This window comes from Leptodactylus fuscus, chromosome 1, assembly GCF_031893055.1.
Source record: "Leptodactylus fuscus isolate aLepFus1 chromosome 1, aLepFus1.hap2, whole genome shotgun sequence".
In the NCBI taxonomy this organism is placed as follows: Eukaryota; Metazoa; Chordata; class Amphibia; order Anura; family Leptodactylidae; genus Leptodactylus; species Leptodactylus fuscus.
This window is the reverse complement of record NC_134265.1, coordinates 186,690,864-186,706,386: the sequence shown is the minus strand read 5'-3', so window position 1 is coordinate 186,706,386 and position 15,523 is coordinate 186,690,864. Positions and strand designations below refer to the sequence as shown.

At 42.4% G+C, this 15,523-nt stretch overlaps 1 protein-coding gene across 1 annotated transcript in view; it reads left to right on the top strand.

The window, feature by feature from the left end:
- Positions 1–264: 264 nt before the first annotated feature.
- LOC142212631 (cysteine-rich protein 1-like) overlaps positions 265–15,523 on the top strand; it is a 57,241-nt gene continuing 41,982 nt past the window's right edge. Inside the window, exon 1 of the mRNA XM_075280603.1 lies at positions 265–312. Coding sequence (XP_075136704.1) covers positions 270–312 — 43 coding nt within the window. The 5' untranslated portion in view covers positions 265–269. The remainder of the gene's footprint in view (positions 313–15,523) is intronic.

Here is a 15,523-nt window from a genome sequence, read left to right as displayed (position 1 = left end):
TTTTAATAAAACAGAAATGAATGCTATGTAAAACTTTCAATAATATAATGCATATAATAATCTGCTTTTTAGAGTGAGATGAAATAGTCTCAGAATTATCTCTTGCCATCTAACTGTGTCAATAGAGATTGTTTTCAGACTTTATCAAAGCCACTCATTTGCATACTGCAACATCCTGCCGCTGAAAAAGCAGAACATATGATATAATAGGTTTGTCAGTTGAAGTGACGCTTCCTCTGTGTAATAAACTCTGCACTGCCGAGAGAAAGATGATTTCATATTGCCCCGTATGCAGCAAACCTGTTTATTTTGGTAAGTTACTTTCTCTATTTCTCTTCTGACAGTTTGTCTGACAAAATGCTTTCACCACAACCTAACCTTTTATCATGGTGTAGTTTATGAAAATGCTTGATGTGTTTCTTAGGAAAACTAAAGTTAAAGGGGTTGGTTACTTTCAGACCAATATTGAAAGACAAATGTTATTGTTTGTGTAATAAAAAGTTGCACATTAATTATTATTATTATTATTTATTTATATAACACCATTAATTCCATGGTGCTATACATTTGTGGGTTTACATACAGTACACAAAATACATAAAACAAATATAATACTAACAATGACCAACTGGCACAGTGGGATAGAGGGCCCTGCCCAGAAGGGCTTACAATCTATAAGGGAAGAGGGATGGAGACAGTAGGTGAGAGTAGAGGTTGTCCAGATGGTGATGTGGTGACAGTAGCATTATAGGAGGTTGTAGGCGAATAGGTGGGTCTTCAAATTCTTCTCAAAGCTTGTGATTGTGGGGGTCAGTCTTATGTGTTTTGATAGTGGGTTTCAGACTATGGAGGATGCACAGGAGAAATCTTGGAGACAGTTGCGTGAAGAACAGCTAAGAGCAGAGCAGAAAAGCAGGTCTTGGGAGGATTGGAGATTACCTGTGGGCAGGTAGTGGGAGATTAGGCGAGAGATGTATGGAGGGCACAGGTTGTGGATGGCTTTGTATATCAGCATTAACGTTTTGAACTCTATTTGCTGGGCAATGGGTAGCCAGTAAAGGGATTGGAAGACGAGATCATCAGCTAATGAAAAATGGGGGGAAAAGTGGATTACGTGAGTAGCATAATTTACGGAGGCTGAGGAGGAGAGAAAGGAAGCTACGGCTGCTATAAACGCTGGAACTCTGAACAAAAGAGAAGTAATGTCTGGTCCAGAGAGATATATTGGAGATCACCAGTGTATTAATGATATTGAAAACCATGAAATTCTATGAATTGGCCAAGGATGGGTACATGGAGAACAGCAGGGGTCCTAGGACAGAGCCTTGGGGGACACTTACAGAAAGAGAGTGCAGCAAGGAAGTGGTGTGCGAGTGGGAGATGCTGAATGTGTGATCGATGAGGTATGAAGAGATCCAGGAAAGGGAAAATTCTGTGATGTCACGGGATGAGAGAGTTTGTAATATCAGGGAGCGGTCAGCAATGTCAAAAGCGGAGGAAAGGTGAAGGAGGAGGACAGAGTAGTGATGCTAGGCTTTGGCAGTTAGTAGGTCGTTTGTGACTTTGGTTAGTGGAGTTTTTGTGGAGTGACAGGGTCTGAAGTCTGACTATAATCTGCCAAGAATAAGTTGGATGAGAGATACGAGGATAGCTCAGAGTGGATATTTGTTTAATTAATTTTGAGGCATTCGGGAGCAGTGAGATAGGGTGAAGAGAGAATGTGTTGAGGAATGGTTTCTTTAGGATAGATGTGACAATAGAGTGTATGAAGGCAGAAGCGAACAATCCTCTGGTTATAGATAGATTAAAGAGATGGGTTTGGGCATGAGTATATAAGTGGAACTGGTTCGGGTCAAATCACGGAGGTGAGTTGGGATTTGAAAGCAATAGGTAAAAAAGCCTCCCATTGATTTCGAGTTTACGTTCAGAATGAGTGGAGAATAAAATCCGTGTGAAGGCTCCCTAAGAATGAAGAGCACCAAACAGTTGGGTAAAGTGGTTGTGGGGTGTGTAGGGTGAGAATGTCTCTGATGGTGTTAAAGGGGCACAATCAGCAAAATCATGCTGATAGAGCCCCAGATGAGTGAATAGCCTTTAAAAAGGCTTTTAAAAGCCTTTAAAATAGCCTTTAAAAAGGCTATTCAGGCACCGTAAATGTTATATTAACCCCCTCATTTTAAAATAAAACCCTAAAACAGAATGTGATCTACTTACACATCGTGAGCGCATGCGCAGTAGCCGTAGTACAAGCAGCATGCTACTGTGCATGCGCCCAGGCCATTTTTTATAGCAAATGTCAGTTTGCGAGCGCCGGAGGAGGACAGGACCCGAGGACATCGCAGGAAGAGGAGGCGTGGATGAAGAAGACGGCGGACCCTGAATGCCCACCCAGCGTGCACGATGCGTAAGTAGATCACATTCTGTTTTAGGGTTTTATTTTAAAATGGGGGGGTAGTTTAATATAACATTTACGGTGCCTGAAAAGCCTTTTTAAAGGCTATTCACGCATATGTGGGGCTCTATCAGCATGATTTTGCTGATAGAGCCCCTTTTGATTTTGTTTTTGAAATAAGAGGCAAAGTCTTAAGCTGAGATAAGTGATGTCAGAGGGGACACAGGAGGACAAAGAATGGAGTTGAAGGTAGTGAATAGCTGTCTGGGGTTGTGGTATAGAGAAAATATGAGTGTGGTGAAATAGACCTGTTCAGCAGAGGTGAGTGCATTCTTGAAGTTAAGAACTGCCTCTTTATACCGGATGAAACTGGAAGTGGCTTTTCTTCTAGAGGAGTTTTTCAGCTTATGAGGCACATCTCATTTTTTTTTTGTCAGGACTGTGTGTCAGGGTTGCCTGTTGATTGTTCGGGTGTGTGTGAAGGAGAGCAGAATGCCAAGGGCTAATATAATGGTGGTATTATGAAAGACAGTAGCAGCAGCATTGCATCCTGGAGAGAGGATTTGTCTGTGAGTGCTATGGGAGAGTAAGAGAGGGTACAATTTTCCAGTATACTTTCTGCATCAATTCCTCATGGTTTTCTAGAGTTCTTCTTGCTGTCATTCAATCTGTGGATAAAAATCAGACCATGGTCATGTGATGAATACCAGGCAGATGTCTGATTACTGTACTGTGTCTATAACAAGATGTGCACTTGTGTGTACGCCACATGACCATGGACTGTATGTAACATGACCATGGACTGATTTTTATACACTAGTAGTAACAGAATGAATTATAGCAAGCAGAGATCTAGAAAACTGTGAGGGATTTATAAAGAAAGTACATTCGAAAGTTGTACAACTTTTTATCATACAAACAATAACATTTGTCTTTCAATATTGGTCTGAAAGTGGCCAACCCCTTTGAGTAAGCAAAAGAAGACTTTAATTCTTCTTTGAAGCCTGTGGTTTAACTTATATACTGTTATATCGTTACACAGCCCAGGAATCTGCACTTAGTGTGTTAAAGGAGTTTTTTGGCTAACAACACAGGATAAGGGATATGTGTCGGATTGCTGGGGTCCAACACAGGAGTCGGAACACTGCAGTCATGACAATGGGGGGGGTTCCATGAATTGCTTGTGTAAATGCGAGCAGCAGTATGTATGTGTGACCACCGCTCCATTTATGGTTATGGGGCTAATGTAACTCTTGTGATCTAAGGAGTCCCCATTAATCAGGTCTTCAATGATGAGACACTTACTCCTAAATGTTGCTAATAAGGAAATCTTTTTAATGAACGATTATACAATATATACAGACGCTCAGGCTAGCTTCACACAGCAGAATGTTCATGGCGTATAAAATAAGTATCCTTCTTGATCTTTAGGTACATTCAGGAGCCATATATCTTTCTGCCGCCATCAGGAAGATTCCCGCAGTGAATTTTGCATGACGGGTTCCCGTTTAATTCGTCGTGTGAAACTAGCTTTACAGTAGCTAAAGAATGACTGGCTATTGTACAGCAATTTTTTTTCTTTAGAATCTTGTAAGCTAAAATGATAGACCTCAACACAATATTTTCTAATAATAACAGCTTGAATGCGTTTTCAGTGGGGGTACCAGCTATCAGACAGTACAAATATGGGTTCTCCCAAATTTATATAGTTTTTTTTTTATATTTTAACCCCTTAAAAAAATCTAAAAAAAAATTGTCTTGAAGTCACCATCTTCTAACAGAACATATAAAACTTTTTTTTTTTTTTTTTGTGGGACCAGATGTACGTTTTAGTTATACCATGTTGGGGAATGTCTATTGCTTTGATTACTTCTTATTCAAATTTTTATGACAGGCTAAAGAGCAAAAAAACTGAAGTTCAGCTCTTTTGATTTTGTTTCCCAATGCAGCGTTCACCATGTGGGAAAAATATTTTTCTAAGTTTGTATTGAAAAACCATTAAGAAATGAGTGAGTGAGCAGTGTGGATCGCAGTATGTATACAATACCGCGAACTGTCTGGGTACTGGTTGTCGGACCCTTGCAGATCTAATATTGATGTCCTTTCCTAAAGACAGGCCATCAATGTTATAAACCAGATATCTCCTTTATGGCCTTGGCCCAATATTGTGCAAACACAACGCTTTACATTACCTGTAAAATATATATACATGCAGACAACTTAAAACAATGTATGCAACTTGATGTTTTTTAACATTTGACATACTGTATTATCAGGCAAATTGTGGGACAGAGGGATCTCACCAAAATTATGTAAAAAACACTCCGATTACAATAAGCGTCTCATCTATCTGACAGGTGATTTCTGTGTCATTCTCTCCCATAGAGGGCAGGTAGCTCATACATAAATACATTGCCCAGACGACATATAAATAGATGGGGATACATGCATGTATCCCGCCAATGGAAAACGGGAGCCCAATATGTGAATAAAGGATCCCCAGACTGGATCAGAGAATAGCAATATTTTTAACTTCTGATAATAACTACATCCAGCATATATTATGTATTAATATATCTAAATAATCTCATCCATGGTCCTACAACTTCACAGGTATGAATGAATAATATCAAAGGGTCCTGAGATTCTTGGTTACTTATAGCACACGACCATGGAAAACCACCTAAAGATTTTCAGAGATCACACGGACATATCAGAATACTATAGTGTCACCCATAATGGGTAAATATTCCTCCAATCAAGTACCTCCATATGGATGTATTAGTCGATATAACAATTATAAGATATCGACTCATTAAGCCCCCATGGTTGTTGAGTATGCATTGTGAAAATCCACCTGGCTTCACATCTCAGAATCTTTTGATTGCATCAATCTTCTGAAATTTCAGATTTGTTTTCACCATTATGTTTATCCCACATGTGCTTAAATATAGGTGTATCCTCATGGCGTGCGATATCATTAATGTGGTCATGTATCTTCCTTCTGAATTGTCTGGAGGCTTTCCCAATGTACTGCAAGCTACATGGGCAGGTAGCTCGATAAACCACTCCAGATGTTTTATGAACGATTTGATGATATACTGTTTGCCAGGAGAGCAGCTCCTGTATGGTTTTCCTATTTCTACATTTTCACACGCCCCACATTTTTCCTGTATTGGTGTCATAAGCAAACTATGAACTAACTTGTCTTTAAGGTTTTGTCCTTGTTTGAAGGTTATTTTGGGACTCATCCCCACTAGATCCCCAATATCAGGTTCCAGGCATAGGATGTTCCAGTACTTGTTCAGAATATTTTTCGGCTTTGGTTCTGAGGCATTGTAAGGGGGGTCAAAAATTTGGTGAGAGTGTGGGTCAATGAGGTTGTACACCTCTCTCATCCAATCACCAGACTGCACACACCAAAAAAAAAAAAAAAATTAACCTAAATAGCCACCGCTCTTCTGTAACCTGGTTGACTAGTATTAAGTTTATAAATCAATAAATAATTATTTTAAGTGTTTGCTCAGGCAGGCCGTGCCTGTGATTGTTCCGGCATCTCAGTAGCTCACTGGAATGCCATAAAATGAGCGTGTTGTTGGCGCCGATGATGTCCGTCAGCTCCGCTTGAGGAAAACTCTGTTGACTTCTGGCCACGTTCATAGCTGTTGTTGTTTTAGAATTTTGCAACAAATTAGATTTTCTTTTTCTCTGCATGTTTAAAAGTAGCAAACTGCCGATTTGGATTAAAGGCGTTTTCTCATCCAGTGTGTCAGCATGTTGCCTGGAGCTGATCAGATAATATGCAAATGCATGTACACAATCCACTGGGGGTTAACGGAGTGTTTATATAGAGAGGTAATAGACCTAGTTTTATCAGAACCTGAGATAAGCTGCAGCAAGAACAGTTTAATATAGTATTTGAACATAAATTTATAACGTGAAGCCATGTCATGTACCTATAGCCTATGTTTTAATCAAGGTTACAAACTATCTATGTGCAAAATTTCATTCAGATCCGTTCAGTCGTTGTTCAGTGATTGAGTAACACACAAACTTTCACATTTATAACATTAGTAGGTAATTAGAGATGAGCGAACAGTGTTCTATCGAACTCATGTTCGATCGGATATTAGGCTGTTCGGCATGTTCGAATCGAATCGAACACCGCGTGGTAAAGTGCGCCATTACTCGATTCCCCTCCCACCTTCCCTGGCGCCTTTTTTGCTCCAATAACAGCGCAGGGTAGGTGGGACAGGAACTACGACACCGGTGACGTTGAAAAAAGTAGGCAAAACCCATTGGCTGCCGAAAACATGTGACCTCTAATTTAAAAGAACAGCGCCGCCCAGCTTCGCGTCATTCTGAGCTTGCAATTCACCGAGGACGGAGGTTTCCGTCCAGCTAGCTAGGGCTTAGATTCTGGGTAGGCAGGGACAGGCTAGGATAGGAAGGAGAAGACAACCAACAGCTCTTGTAAGAGCTAAATTCCAGGGAGAAGCTTGTCAGTGTAACGTGGCACTGACGGGCTCAATCGCCGCAACCCAGCTTTCCCAGGATCCTGAATGGAATACACTGTCAGTGTATTCCCGTATACCCGATATATACCCCGATACCCGTTCCAACGGTGTGCCCCCCCACCTTCACCCCAGAAATACCCTGCAAGTCCCCTAGCAATAGAATTGGGGCTATATACACCCACAATTTTTACTACTGGTATACAGTGCCATTGTCTGACTGGGAATTCAAAGAATATATTGGGAATACAAATAACCTCATTTCTTGCTACTGCCATATAGTGCCAGTTTCTGACTGGTAATTCAAAGAATATATTGGGGTTACGTGCACCCACAATTTTTACTACTGGTATACAGTGCCATTGTCTGACTGGGAATTCAAAGAGTATATTGGGAATACAAATACCCTCATTTCTTGCTACTGCCATATAGTGCCAGTTTCTGACTGGGAATTCAAAGAATATATTGGGGTTACGTGCACCCACAATTTTTACTACTGGTATACAGTGCCATTGTCTGACTGGGAATTCAAAGAATATATTGGGGTTATAAATACCCTCATTTCTTGCTACTGCCATATAGTGCCAGTTTCTGACTGGTAATTCAAAGAATATATTGGGGTTACGTGCACCCACAATTTTTACTACTGGTATACAGTGCCATTGTCTGACTGGGAATTCAAAGAATATATTGGGAATACAAATACCCTCATTTCTTGCTACTGCCATATAGTGCCAGTGTCTGACTGGGAATTCAAAGAATATATTGGGGTTACGTGCACCCACAATTTTTACTACTGGTATACAGTGCCATTGTCTGACTGGGAATTCAAAGAATATATTGGGGTTATAAATACCCTCATTTCTTGCTACTGCCATATAGTGCCAGTTTCTGACTGGTAATTCAAAGAATATATTGGGGTTACGTGCACCCACAATTTTTACTACTGGTATACAGTGCCATTGTCTGACTGGGAATTCAAAGAGTATATTGGGAATACAAATACCCTCATTTCTTGCTACTGCCATATAGTGCCAGTTTCTGACTGGGAATTCAAAGAATATATTGGGGTTACGTGCACCCACAATTTTTACTACTGGTATACAGTGCCATTGTCTGACTGGGAATTCAAAGAATATATTGGGGTTATAAATACCCTCATTTCTTGCTACTGCCATATAGTGCCAGTTTCTGACTGGTAATTCAAAGAATATATTGGGGTTACGTGCACCCACAATTTTTACTACTGGTATACAGTGCCATTGTCTGACTGGGAATTCAAAGAGTATATTGGGAATACAAATACCCTCATTTCTTGCTACTGCCATATAGTGCCAGTTTCTGACTGGTAATTCAAAGAATATATTGGGGTTACGTGCACCCACAATTTTTACTACTGGTATACAGTGCCATTGTCTGACTGGGAATTCAAAGAATATATTGGGGTTATAAATACCCTCATTTCTTGCTACTGCCATATAGTGCCAGTTTCTGACTGGTAATTCAAAGAATATATTGGGGTTACGTGCACCCACAATTTTTACTACTGGTATACAGTGCCATTGTCTGACTGGGAATTCAAAGAGTATATTGGGAATACAAATACCCTCATTTCTTGCTACTGCCATATAGTGCCAGTGTCTGACTGGGAATTCAAAGAATATATTGGGGTTACGTGCACCCACAATTTTTACTACTGGTATACAGTGCCATTGTCTGACTGGGAATTCAAAGAATATATTGGGGTTATAAATACCCTCATTTCTTGCTACTGCCATATAGTGCCAGTTTCTGACTGGTAATTCAAAGAATATATTGGGGTTACGTGCACCCACAATTTTTACTACTGGTATACAGTGCCATTGTCTGACTGGGAATTCAAAGAATATATTGGGAATACAAATACCCTCATTTCTTGCTACTGCCATATAGTGCCAGTTTCTGACTGGGAATTCAAAGAATATATTGGGGTTACGTGCACCCACAATTTTTACTACTGGTATACAGTGCCATTGTCTGACTGGGAATTCAAAGAATATATTGGGGTTATAAATACCCTCATTTCTTGCTACTGCCATATAGTGCCAGTTTCTGACTGGTAATTCAAAGAATATATTGGGGTTACGTGCACCCACAATTTTTACTACTGGTATACAGTGCCATTGTCTGACTGGGAATTCAAAGAGTATATTGGGAATACAAATACCCTCATTTCTTGCTACTGCCATATAGTGCCAGTTTCTGACTGGGAATTCAAAGAATATATTGGGGTTACGTGCACCCACAATTTTTACTACTGGTATACAGTGCCATTGTCTGACTGGGAATTCAAAGAATATATTGGGGTTATAAATACCCTCATTTCTTGCTACTGCCATATAGTGCCAGTTTCTGACTGGTAATTCAAAGAATATATTGGGGTTACGTGCACCCACAATTTTTACTACTGGTATACAGTGCCATTGTCTGACTGGGAATTCAAAGAGTATATTGGGAATACAAATACCCTCATTTCTTGCTACTGCCATATAGTGCCAGTTTCTGACTGGTAATTCAAAGAATATATTGGGGTTACGTGCACCCACAATTTTTACTACTGGTATACAGTGCCATTGTCTGACTGGGAATTCAAAGAATATATTGGGGTTATAAATACCCTCATTTCTTGCTACTGCCATATAGTGCCAGTTTCTGACTGGTAATTCAAAGAATATATTGGGGTTACGTGCACCCACAATTTTTACTACTGGTATACAGTGCCATTGTCTGACTGGGAATTCAAAGAGTATATTGGGAATACAAATACCCTCATTTCTTGCTACTGCCATATAGTGCCAGTGTCTGACTGGGAATTCAAAGAATATATTGGGGTTACGTGCACCCACAATTTTTACTACTGGTATACAGTGCCATTGTCTGACTGGGAATTCAAAGAATATATTGGGGTTATAAATACCCTCATTTCTTGCTACTGCCATATAGTGCCAGTTTCTGACTGGTAATTCAAAGAATATATTGGGGTTACGTGCACCCACAATTTTTACTACTGGTATACAGTGCCATTGTCTGACTGGGAATTCAAAGAGTATATTGGGAATACAAATACCCTCATTTCTTGCTACTGCCATATAGTGCCAGTTTCTGACTGGGAATTCAAAGAATATATTGGGGTTACGTGCACCCACAATTTTTACTACTGGTATACAGTGCCATTGTCTGACTGGGAATTCAAAGAATATATTGGGGTTATAAATACCCTCATTTCTTGCTACTGCCATATAGTGCCAGTTTCTGACTGGTAATTCAAAGAATATATTGGGGTTACGTGCACCCACAATTTTTACTACTGGTATACAGTGCCATTGTCTGACTGGGAATTCAAAGAGTATATTGGGAATACAAATACCCTCATTTCTTGCTACTGCCATATAGTGCCAGTTTCTGACTGGGAATTCAAAGAATATATTGGGGTTACGTGCACCCACAATTTTTACTACTGGTATACAGTGCCATTGTCTGACTGGGAATTCAAAGAATATATTGGGGTTATAAATACCCTCATTTCTTGCTACTGCCATATAGTGCCAGTTTCTGACTGGTAATTCAAAGAATATATTGGGGTTACGTGCACCCACAATTTTTACTACTGGTATACAGTGCCATTGTCTGACTGGGAATTCAAAGAATATATTGGGGTTATAAATACCCTCATTTCTTGCTACTGCCATATAGTGCCAGTTTCTGACTGGTAATTCAAAGAATATATTGGGGTTACGTGCACCCACAATTTTTACTACTGGTATACAGTGCCATTGTCTGACTGGGAATTCAAAGAGTATATTGGGAATACAAATACCCTCATTTCTTGCTACTGCCATATAGTGCCAGTGTCTGACTGGGAATTCAAAGAATATATTGGGGTTACGTGCACCCACAATTTTTACTACTGGTATACAGTGCCATTGTCTGACTGGGAATTCAAAGAGTATATTGGGAATACAAATACCCTCATTTCTTGCTACTGCCATATAGTGCCAGTTTCTGACTGGGAATTCAAAGAATATATTGGGGTTACGTGCACCCACAATTTTTACTACTGGTATACAGTGCCATTGTCTGACTGGGAATTCAAAGAATATATTGGGAATACAAATACCCTCATTTCTTGCTACTGCCATATAGTGCCAGTTTCTGACTGGTAATTCAAAGAATATATTGGGGTTACGTGCACCCACAATTTTTACTACTGGTATACAGTGCCATTGTCTGACTGGGAATTCAAAGAGTATATTGGGAATACAAATACCATCATTTCTTGCTACTGCCATATAGTGCCAGTTTCTGACTGGGAATTCAAAGAATATATTGGGGTTACGTGCACCCACAATTTTTACTACTGGTATACAGTGCCATTGTCTGACTGGGAATTCAAAGAATATATTGGGGTTATAAATACCCTCATTTCTTGCTACTGCCATATAGTGCCAGTTTCTGACTGGTAATTCAAAGAATATATTGGGGTTACGTGCACCCACAATTTTTACTACTGGTATACAGTGCCATTGTCTGACTGGGAATTCAAAGAGTATATTGGGAATACAAATACCCTCATTTCTTGCTACTGCCATATAGTGCCAGTTTCTGACTGGTAATTCAAAGAATATATTGGGGTTACGTGCACCCACAATTTTTACTACTGGTATACAGTGCCATTGTCTGACTGGGAATTCAAAGAATATATTGGGGTTATAAATACCCTCATTTCTTGCTACTGCCATATAGTGCCAGTTTCTGACTGGTAATTCAAAGAATATATTGGGGTTACGTGCACCCACAATTTTTACTACTGGTATACAGTGCCATTGTCTGACTGGGAATTCAAAGAGTATATTGGGAATACAAATACCCTCATTTCTTGCTACTGCCATATAGTGCCAGTGTCTGACTGGGAATTCAAAGAATATATTGGGGTTACGTGCACCCACAATTTTTACTACTGGTATACAGTGCCATTGTCTGACTGGGAATTCAAAGAATATATTGGGGTTATAAATACCCTCATTTCTTGCTACTGCCATATAGTGCCAGTTTCTGACTGGTAATTCAAAGAATATATTGGGGTTACGTGCACCCACAATTTTTACTACTGGTATACAGTGCCATTGTCTGACTGGGAATTCAAAGAGTATATTGGGAATACAAATACCCTCATTTCTTGCTACTGCCATATAGTGCCAGTGTCTGACTGGGAATTCAAAGAATATATTGGGGTTACGTGCACCCACAATTTTTACTACTGGTATACAGTGCCATTGTCTGACTGGGAATTCAAAGAATATATTGGGGTTATAAATACCCTCATTTCTTGCTACTGCCATATAGTGCCAGTTTCTGACTGGTAATTCAAAGAATATATTGGGGTTACGTGCACCCACAATTTTTACTACTGGTATACAGTGCCATTGTCTGACTGGGAATTCAAAGAGTATATTGGGAATACAAATACCCTCATTTCTTGCTACTGCCATATAGTGCCAGTTTCTGACTGGTAATTCAAAGAATATATTGGGGTTACGTGCACCCACAATTTTTACTACTGGTATACAGTGCCATTGTCTGACTGGGAATTCAAAGAATATATTGGGGTTATAAATACCCTCATTTCTTGCTACTGCCATATAGTGCCAGTTTCTGACTGGTAATTCAAAGAATATATTGGGGTTACATGCACCCACAATTTTTACTACTGGTATACAGTGCCATTGTCTGACTGGGAATTCAAAGAGTATATTGGGAATACAAATACCCTCATTTCTTGCTACTGCCATATAGTGCCAGTGTCTGACTGGGAATTCAAAGAATATATTGGGGTTACGTGCACCCACAATTTTTACTACTGGTATACAGTGCCATTGTCTGACTGGGAATTCAAAGAGTATATTGGGAATACAAATACCCTCATTTCTTGCTACTGCCATATAGTGCCAGTGTCTGACTGGGAATTCAAAGAATATATTGGGGTTACGTGCACCCACAATTTTTACTACTGGTATACAGTGCCAATTTCTAACTAGGAATTCAAAATGCGCAAGGCTCCCGGAAAGGGACGTGGACGAGGCCGTGGGCGAGGTCGGGGGAATGGTTCTGGGGAGCAAGGTAGCAGTGAAGCCACAGGGCGTCCCGTGCCTACTCCTGTGGGGCAGCAAGCATTGCGCCACTCCACAGTGCCAGGGTTGCTTGCCACATTAACTAAACTGCAGGGTACAAACCTTAGTAGGCCCGAGAACCAGGAACAGGTCTTGCAATGGCTGTCAGAGAACGCTTACAGCACATTGTCCAGCAGCCAGTCAGACTCTGCCTCCTCTCCTCCTATTACCCAACAGTCTTGTCTTCCTTCCTCCCAAAATTCCGAAGCTTTACAGAACAATAACCCAAACTGTCCCTGCTCCCCAGAGCTGTTCTCCGCTCCTTTCATTGTCCCTCAACCTGCCTCTCCACGTCACGATTCCACGAACCTAACAGAGGAGCATCTGTGTCCAGATGCTCAAACACTAGAGTCTCCTCCATCTCCGTTCGATTTGGTGGTGGATGACCAGCAACCCACCCTCATCGACGATGATGTGACGCAGTTGCCGTCAGGGCATCCAGTTGACTGGCGCATTGTGCGGGAGGAGGAGATGAGACAGGAGTTGGAAGAGGAAGTGGTGGATGATGAGGACACTGACCCGACCTGGACAGGGGGGATGTCAAGCGGGGAAAGTAGTGTGGATGTTGAGGCAGGTGCAGCACCAAAAAGGGTAGCTAGAGGCAGAGGCAGAGGTCAGCAGCTTAGGCGAAGCCAGGCCACACCCGGAATCTCCCAAGATGTTCCAGTTCGTACCCAGCCCCGAAAAACTCCCACCTCGAGGGCACGTTTCTCGAAGGTGTGGAGTTTTTTCAAGGAATGCGCCGAGGACAGATATAGTGTTGTCTGCACAATTTGCCTCTCGAAATTGATTAGGGGCTCTGAGAAGAGCAACCTGTCCACCACTTCAATGCGCCGTCATTTGGAATCCAAGCACTGGAATCAGTGGCAGGCAGCAACGGCAGGACAAAGGCCGCCTGCCGTTCACGCCACTGCCACTGCCTCTGCCTCTGCCTCTGCCACTGCCACTGCTGACTGTGCTGGCGATGCACTCCAGAGGACGAGCCAGGACACCACTTCATCTGCCTCCGCCACTTTGTTGACTTCTACCTCATCCTCCCCTGGTCCTGTCTTATCTCCTTCTCCTGCACCATCAAAGGCACCATCAGGCGTTTCTTTACAACAACCCACCATCTCTCAGACATTGGAGCGGCGGCAGAAATACACTGCTAACCACCCACACGCGCAAGCCTTGAACGCCAACATCGCTAAACTGCTGGCCCAGGAGATGTTGGCGTTCCGGCTTGTTGAAACTCCCGCCTTCCTGGACCTGATGGCAACTGCGGCACCTCGCTATGCCGTCCCTAGCCGTCACTACTTCTCCCGGTGTGCCGTCCCCGCCTTGCACCAGCACGTGTCACTCAACATCAGGCGGGCCCTTAGTTCCGCGCTTTGCACAAAGGTCCACTTGACCACCGACGCGTGGACAAGTGCATGCGGACAGGGACGCTACATTTCACTGACGGCACACTGGGTGAATGTAGTTGAGGCTGGGACTGCTTCCCAAACTGGCCCGGTGTACCTCGTCTCCCCGCCTAACATTCCTGGCAGGGACACGAGAAGAACACCCCCCTCCTCCTCCTCCTCTACCGCCTCCTCCTCCGCCACCGCCTCCTCCTCCGCCACCGCCTCCTCCTCCGCTGTTAGATTGACCCCAGCTACGAGTTGGAAACGTTGCAGCACTGGCGTTGGTAGACGTCAGCAGGCTGTGCTGAAGCTGATCAGCTTGGGGGACAGACAGCACACTGCCTCCGAGGTGAGGGATGCCCTCCTCGATGAGACGGCAATATGGTTTGAGCCGCTGCACCTGGGCCCAGGCATGGTCGTTTGTGATAACGGCCGGAACCTGGTAGCAGCTCTGGAGCTTGCCGGACTCCAACATGTTCCATGCCTGGCCCACGTCTTCAACCTAGTGGTGCAACGTTTCCTAAAGAGCTACCCCAATGTTCCAGAGCTACTGGTGAAAGTGCGGCGCATGTGCGCCCACTTTCGCAAGTCGACAGTAGCCGCTGCTAGCTTAAAATCTCTCCAGCAACGCCTGCATGTGCCACAACACCGGCTTTTGTGCGACGTCCCCACACGCTGGAACTCAACGTTTCAGATGTTGAATAGAGTGGTTGAGCAGCAGAGACCTTTGATGGAATACCAGCTACAAAACCCTAGGGTGCCACAAAGTCAGCTGCCTCAGTTTCACATCCATGAGTGGCCATGGATGAGAGACCTTTGTGACATCCTACGGGTCTTTGAGGAGTCCACAAGGAGGGTGAGCTCTGAGGATGCGATGGTGAGCCTTACAATCCCGCTCTTGTGTGTTCTGAGAGAATCCCTGATTGACATCAGGGATAACTCAGATCACACAGAGGAGTTAGGGATAGCATCCGATCCGTCACAGCTGGAGAGTAGGTCCACACATCTGTCCGCTTCACTGCGTTT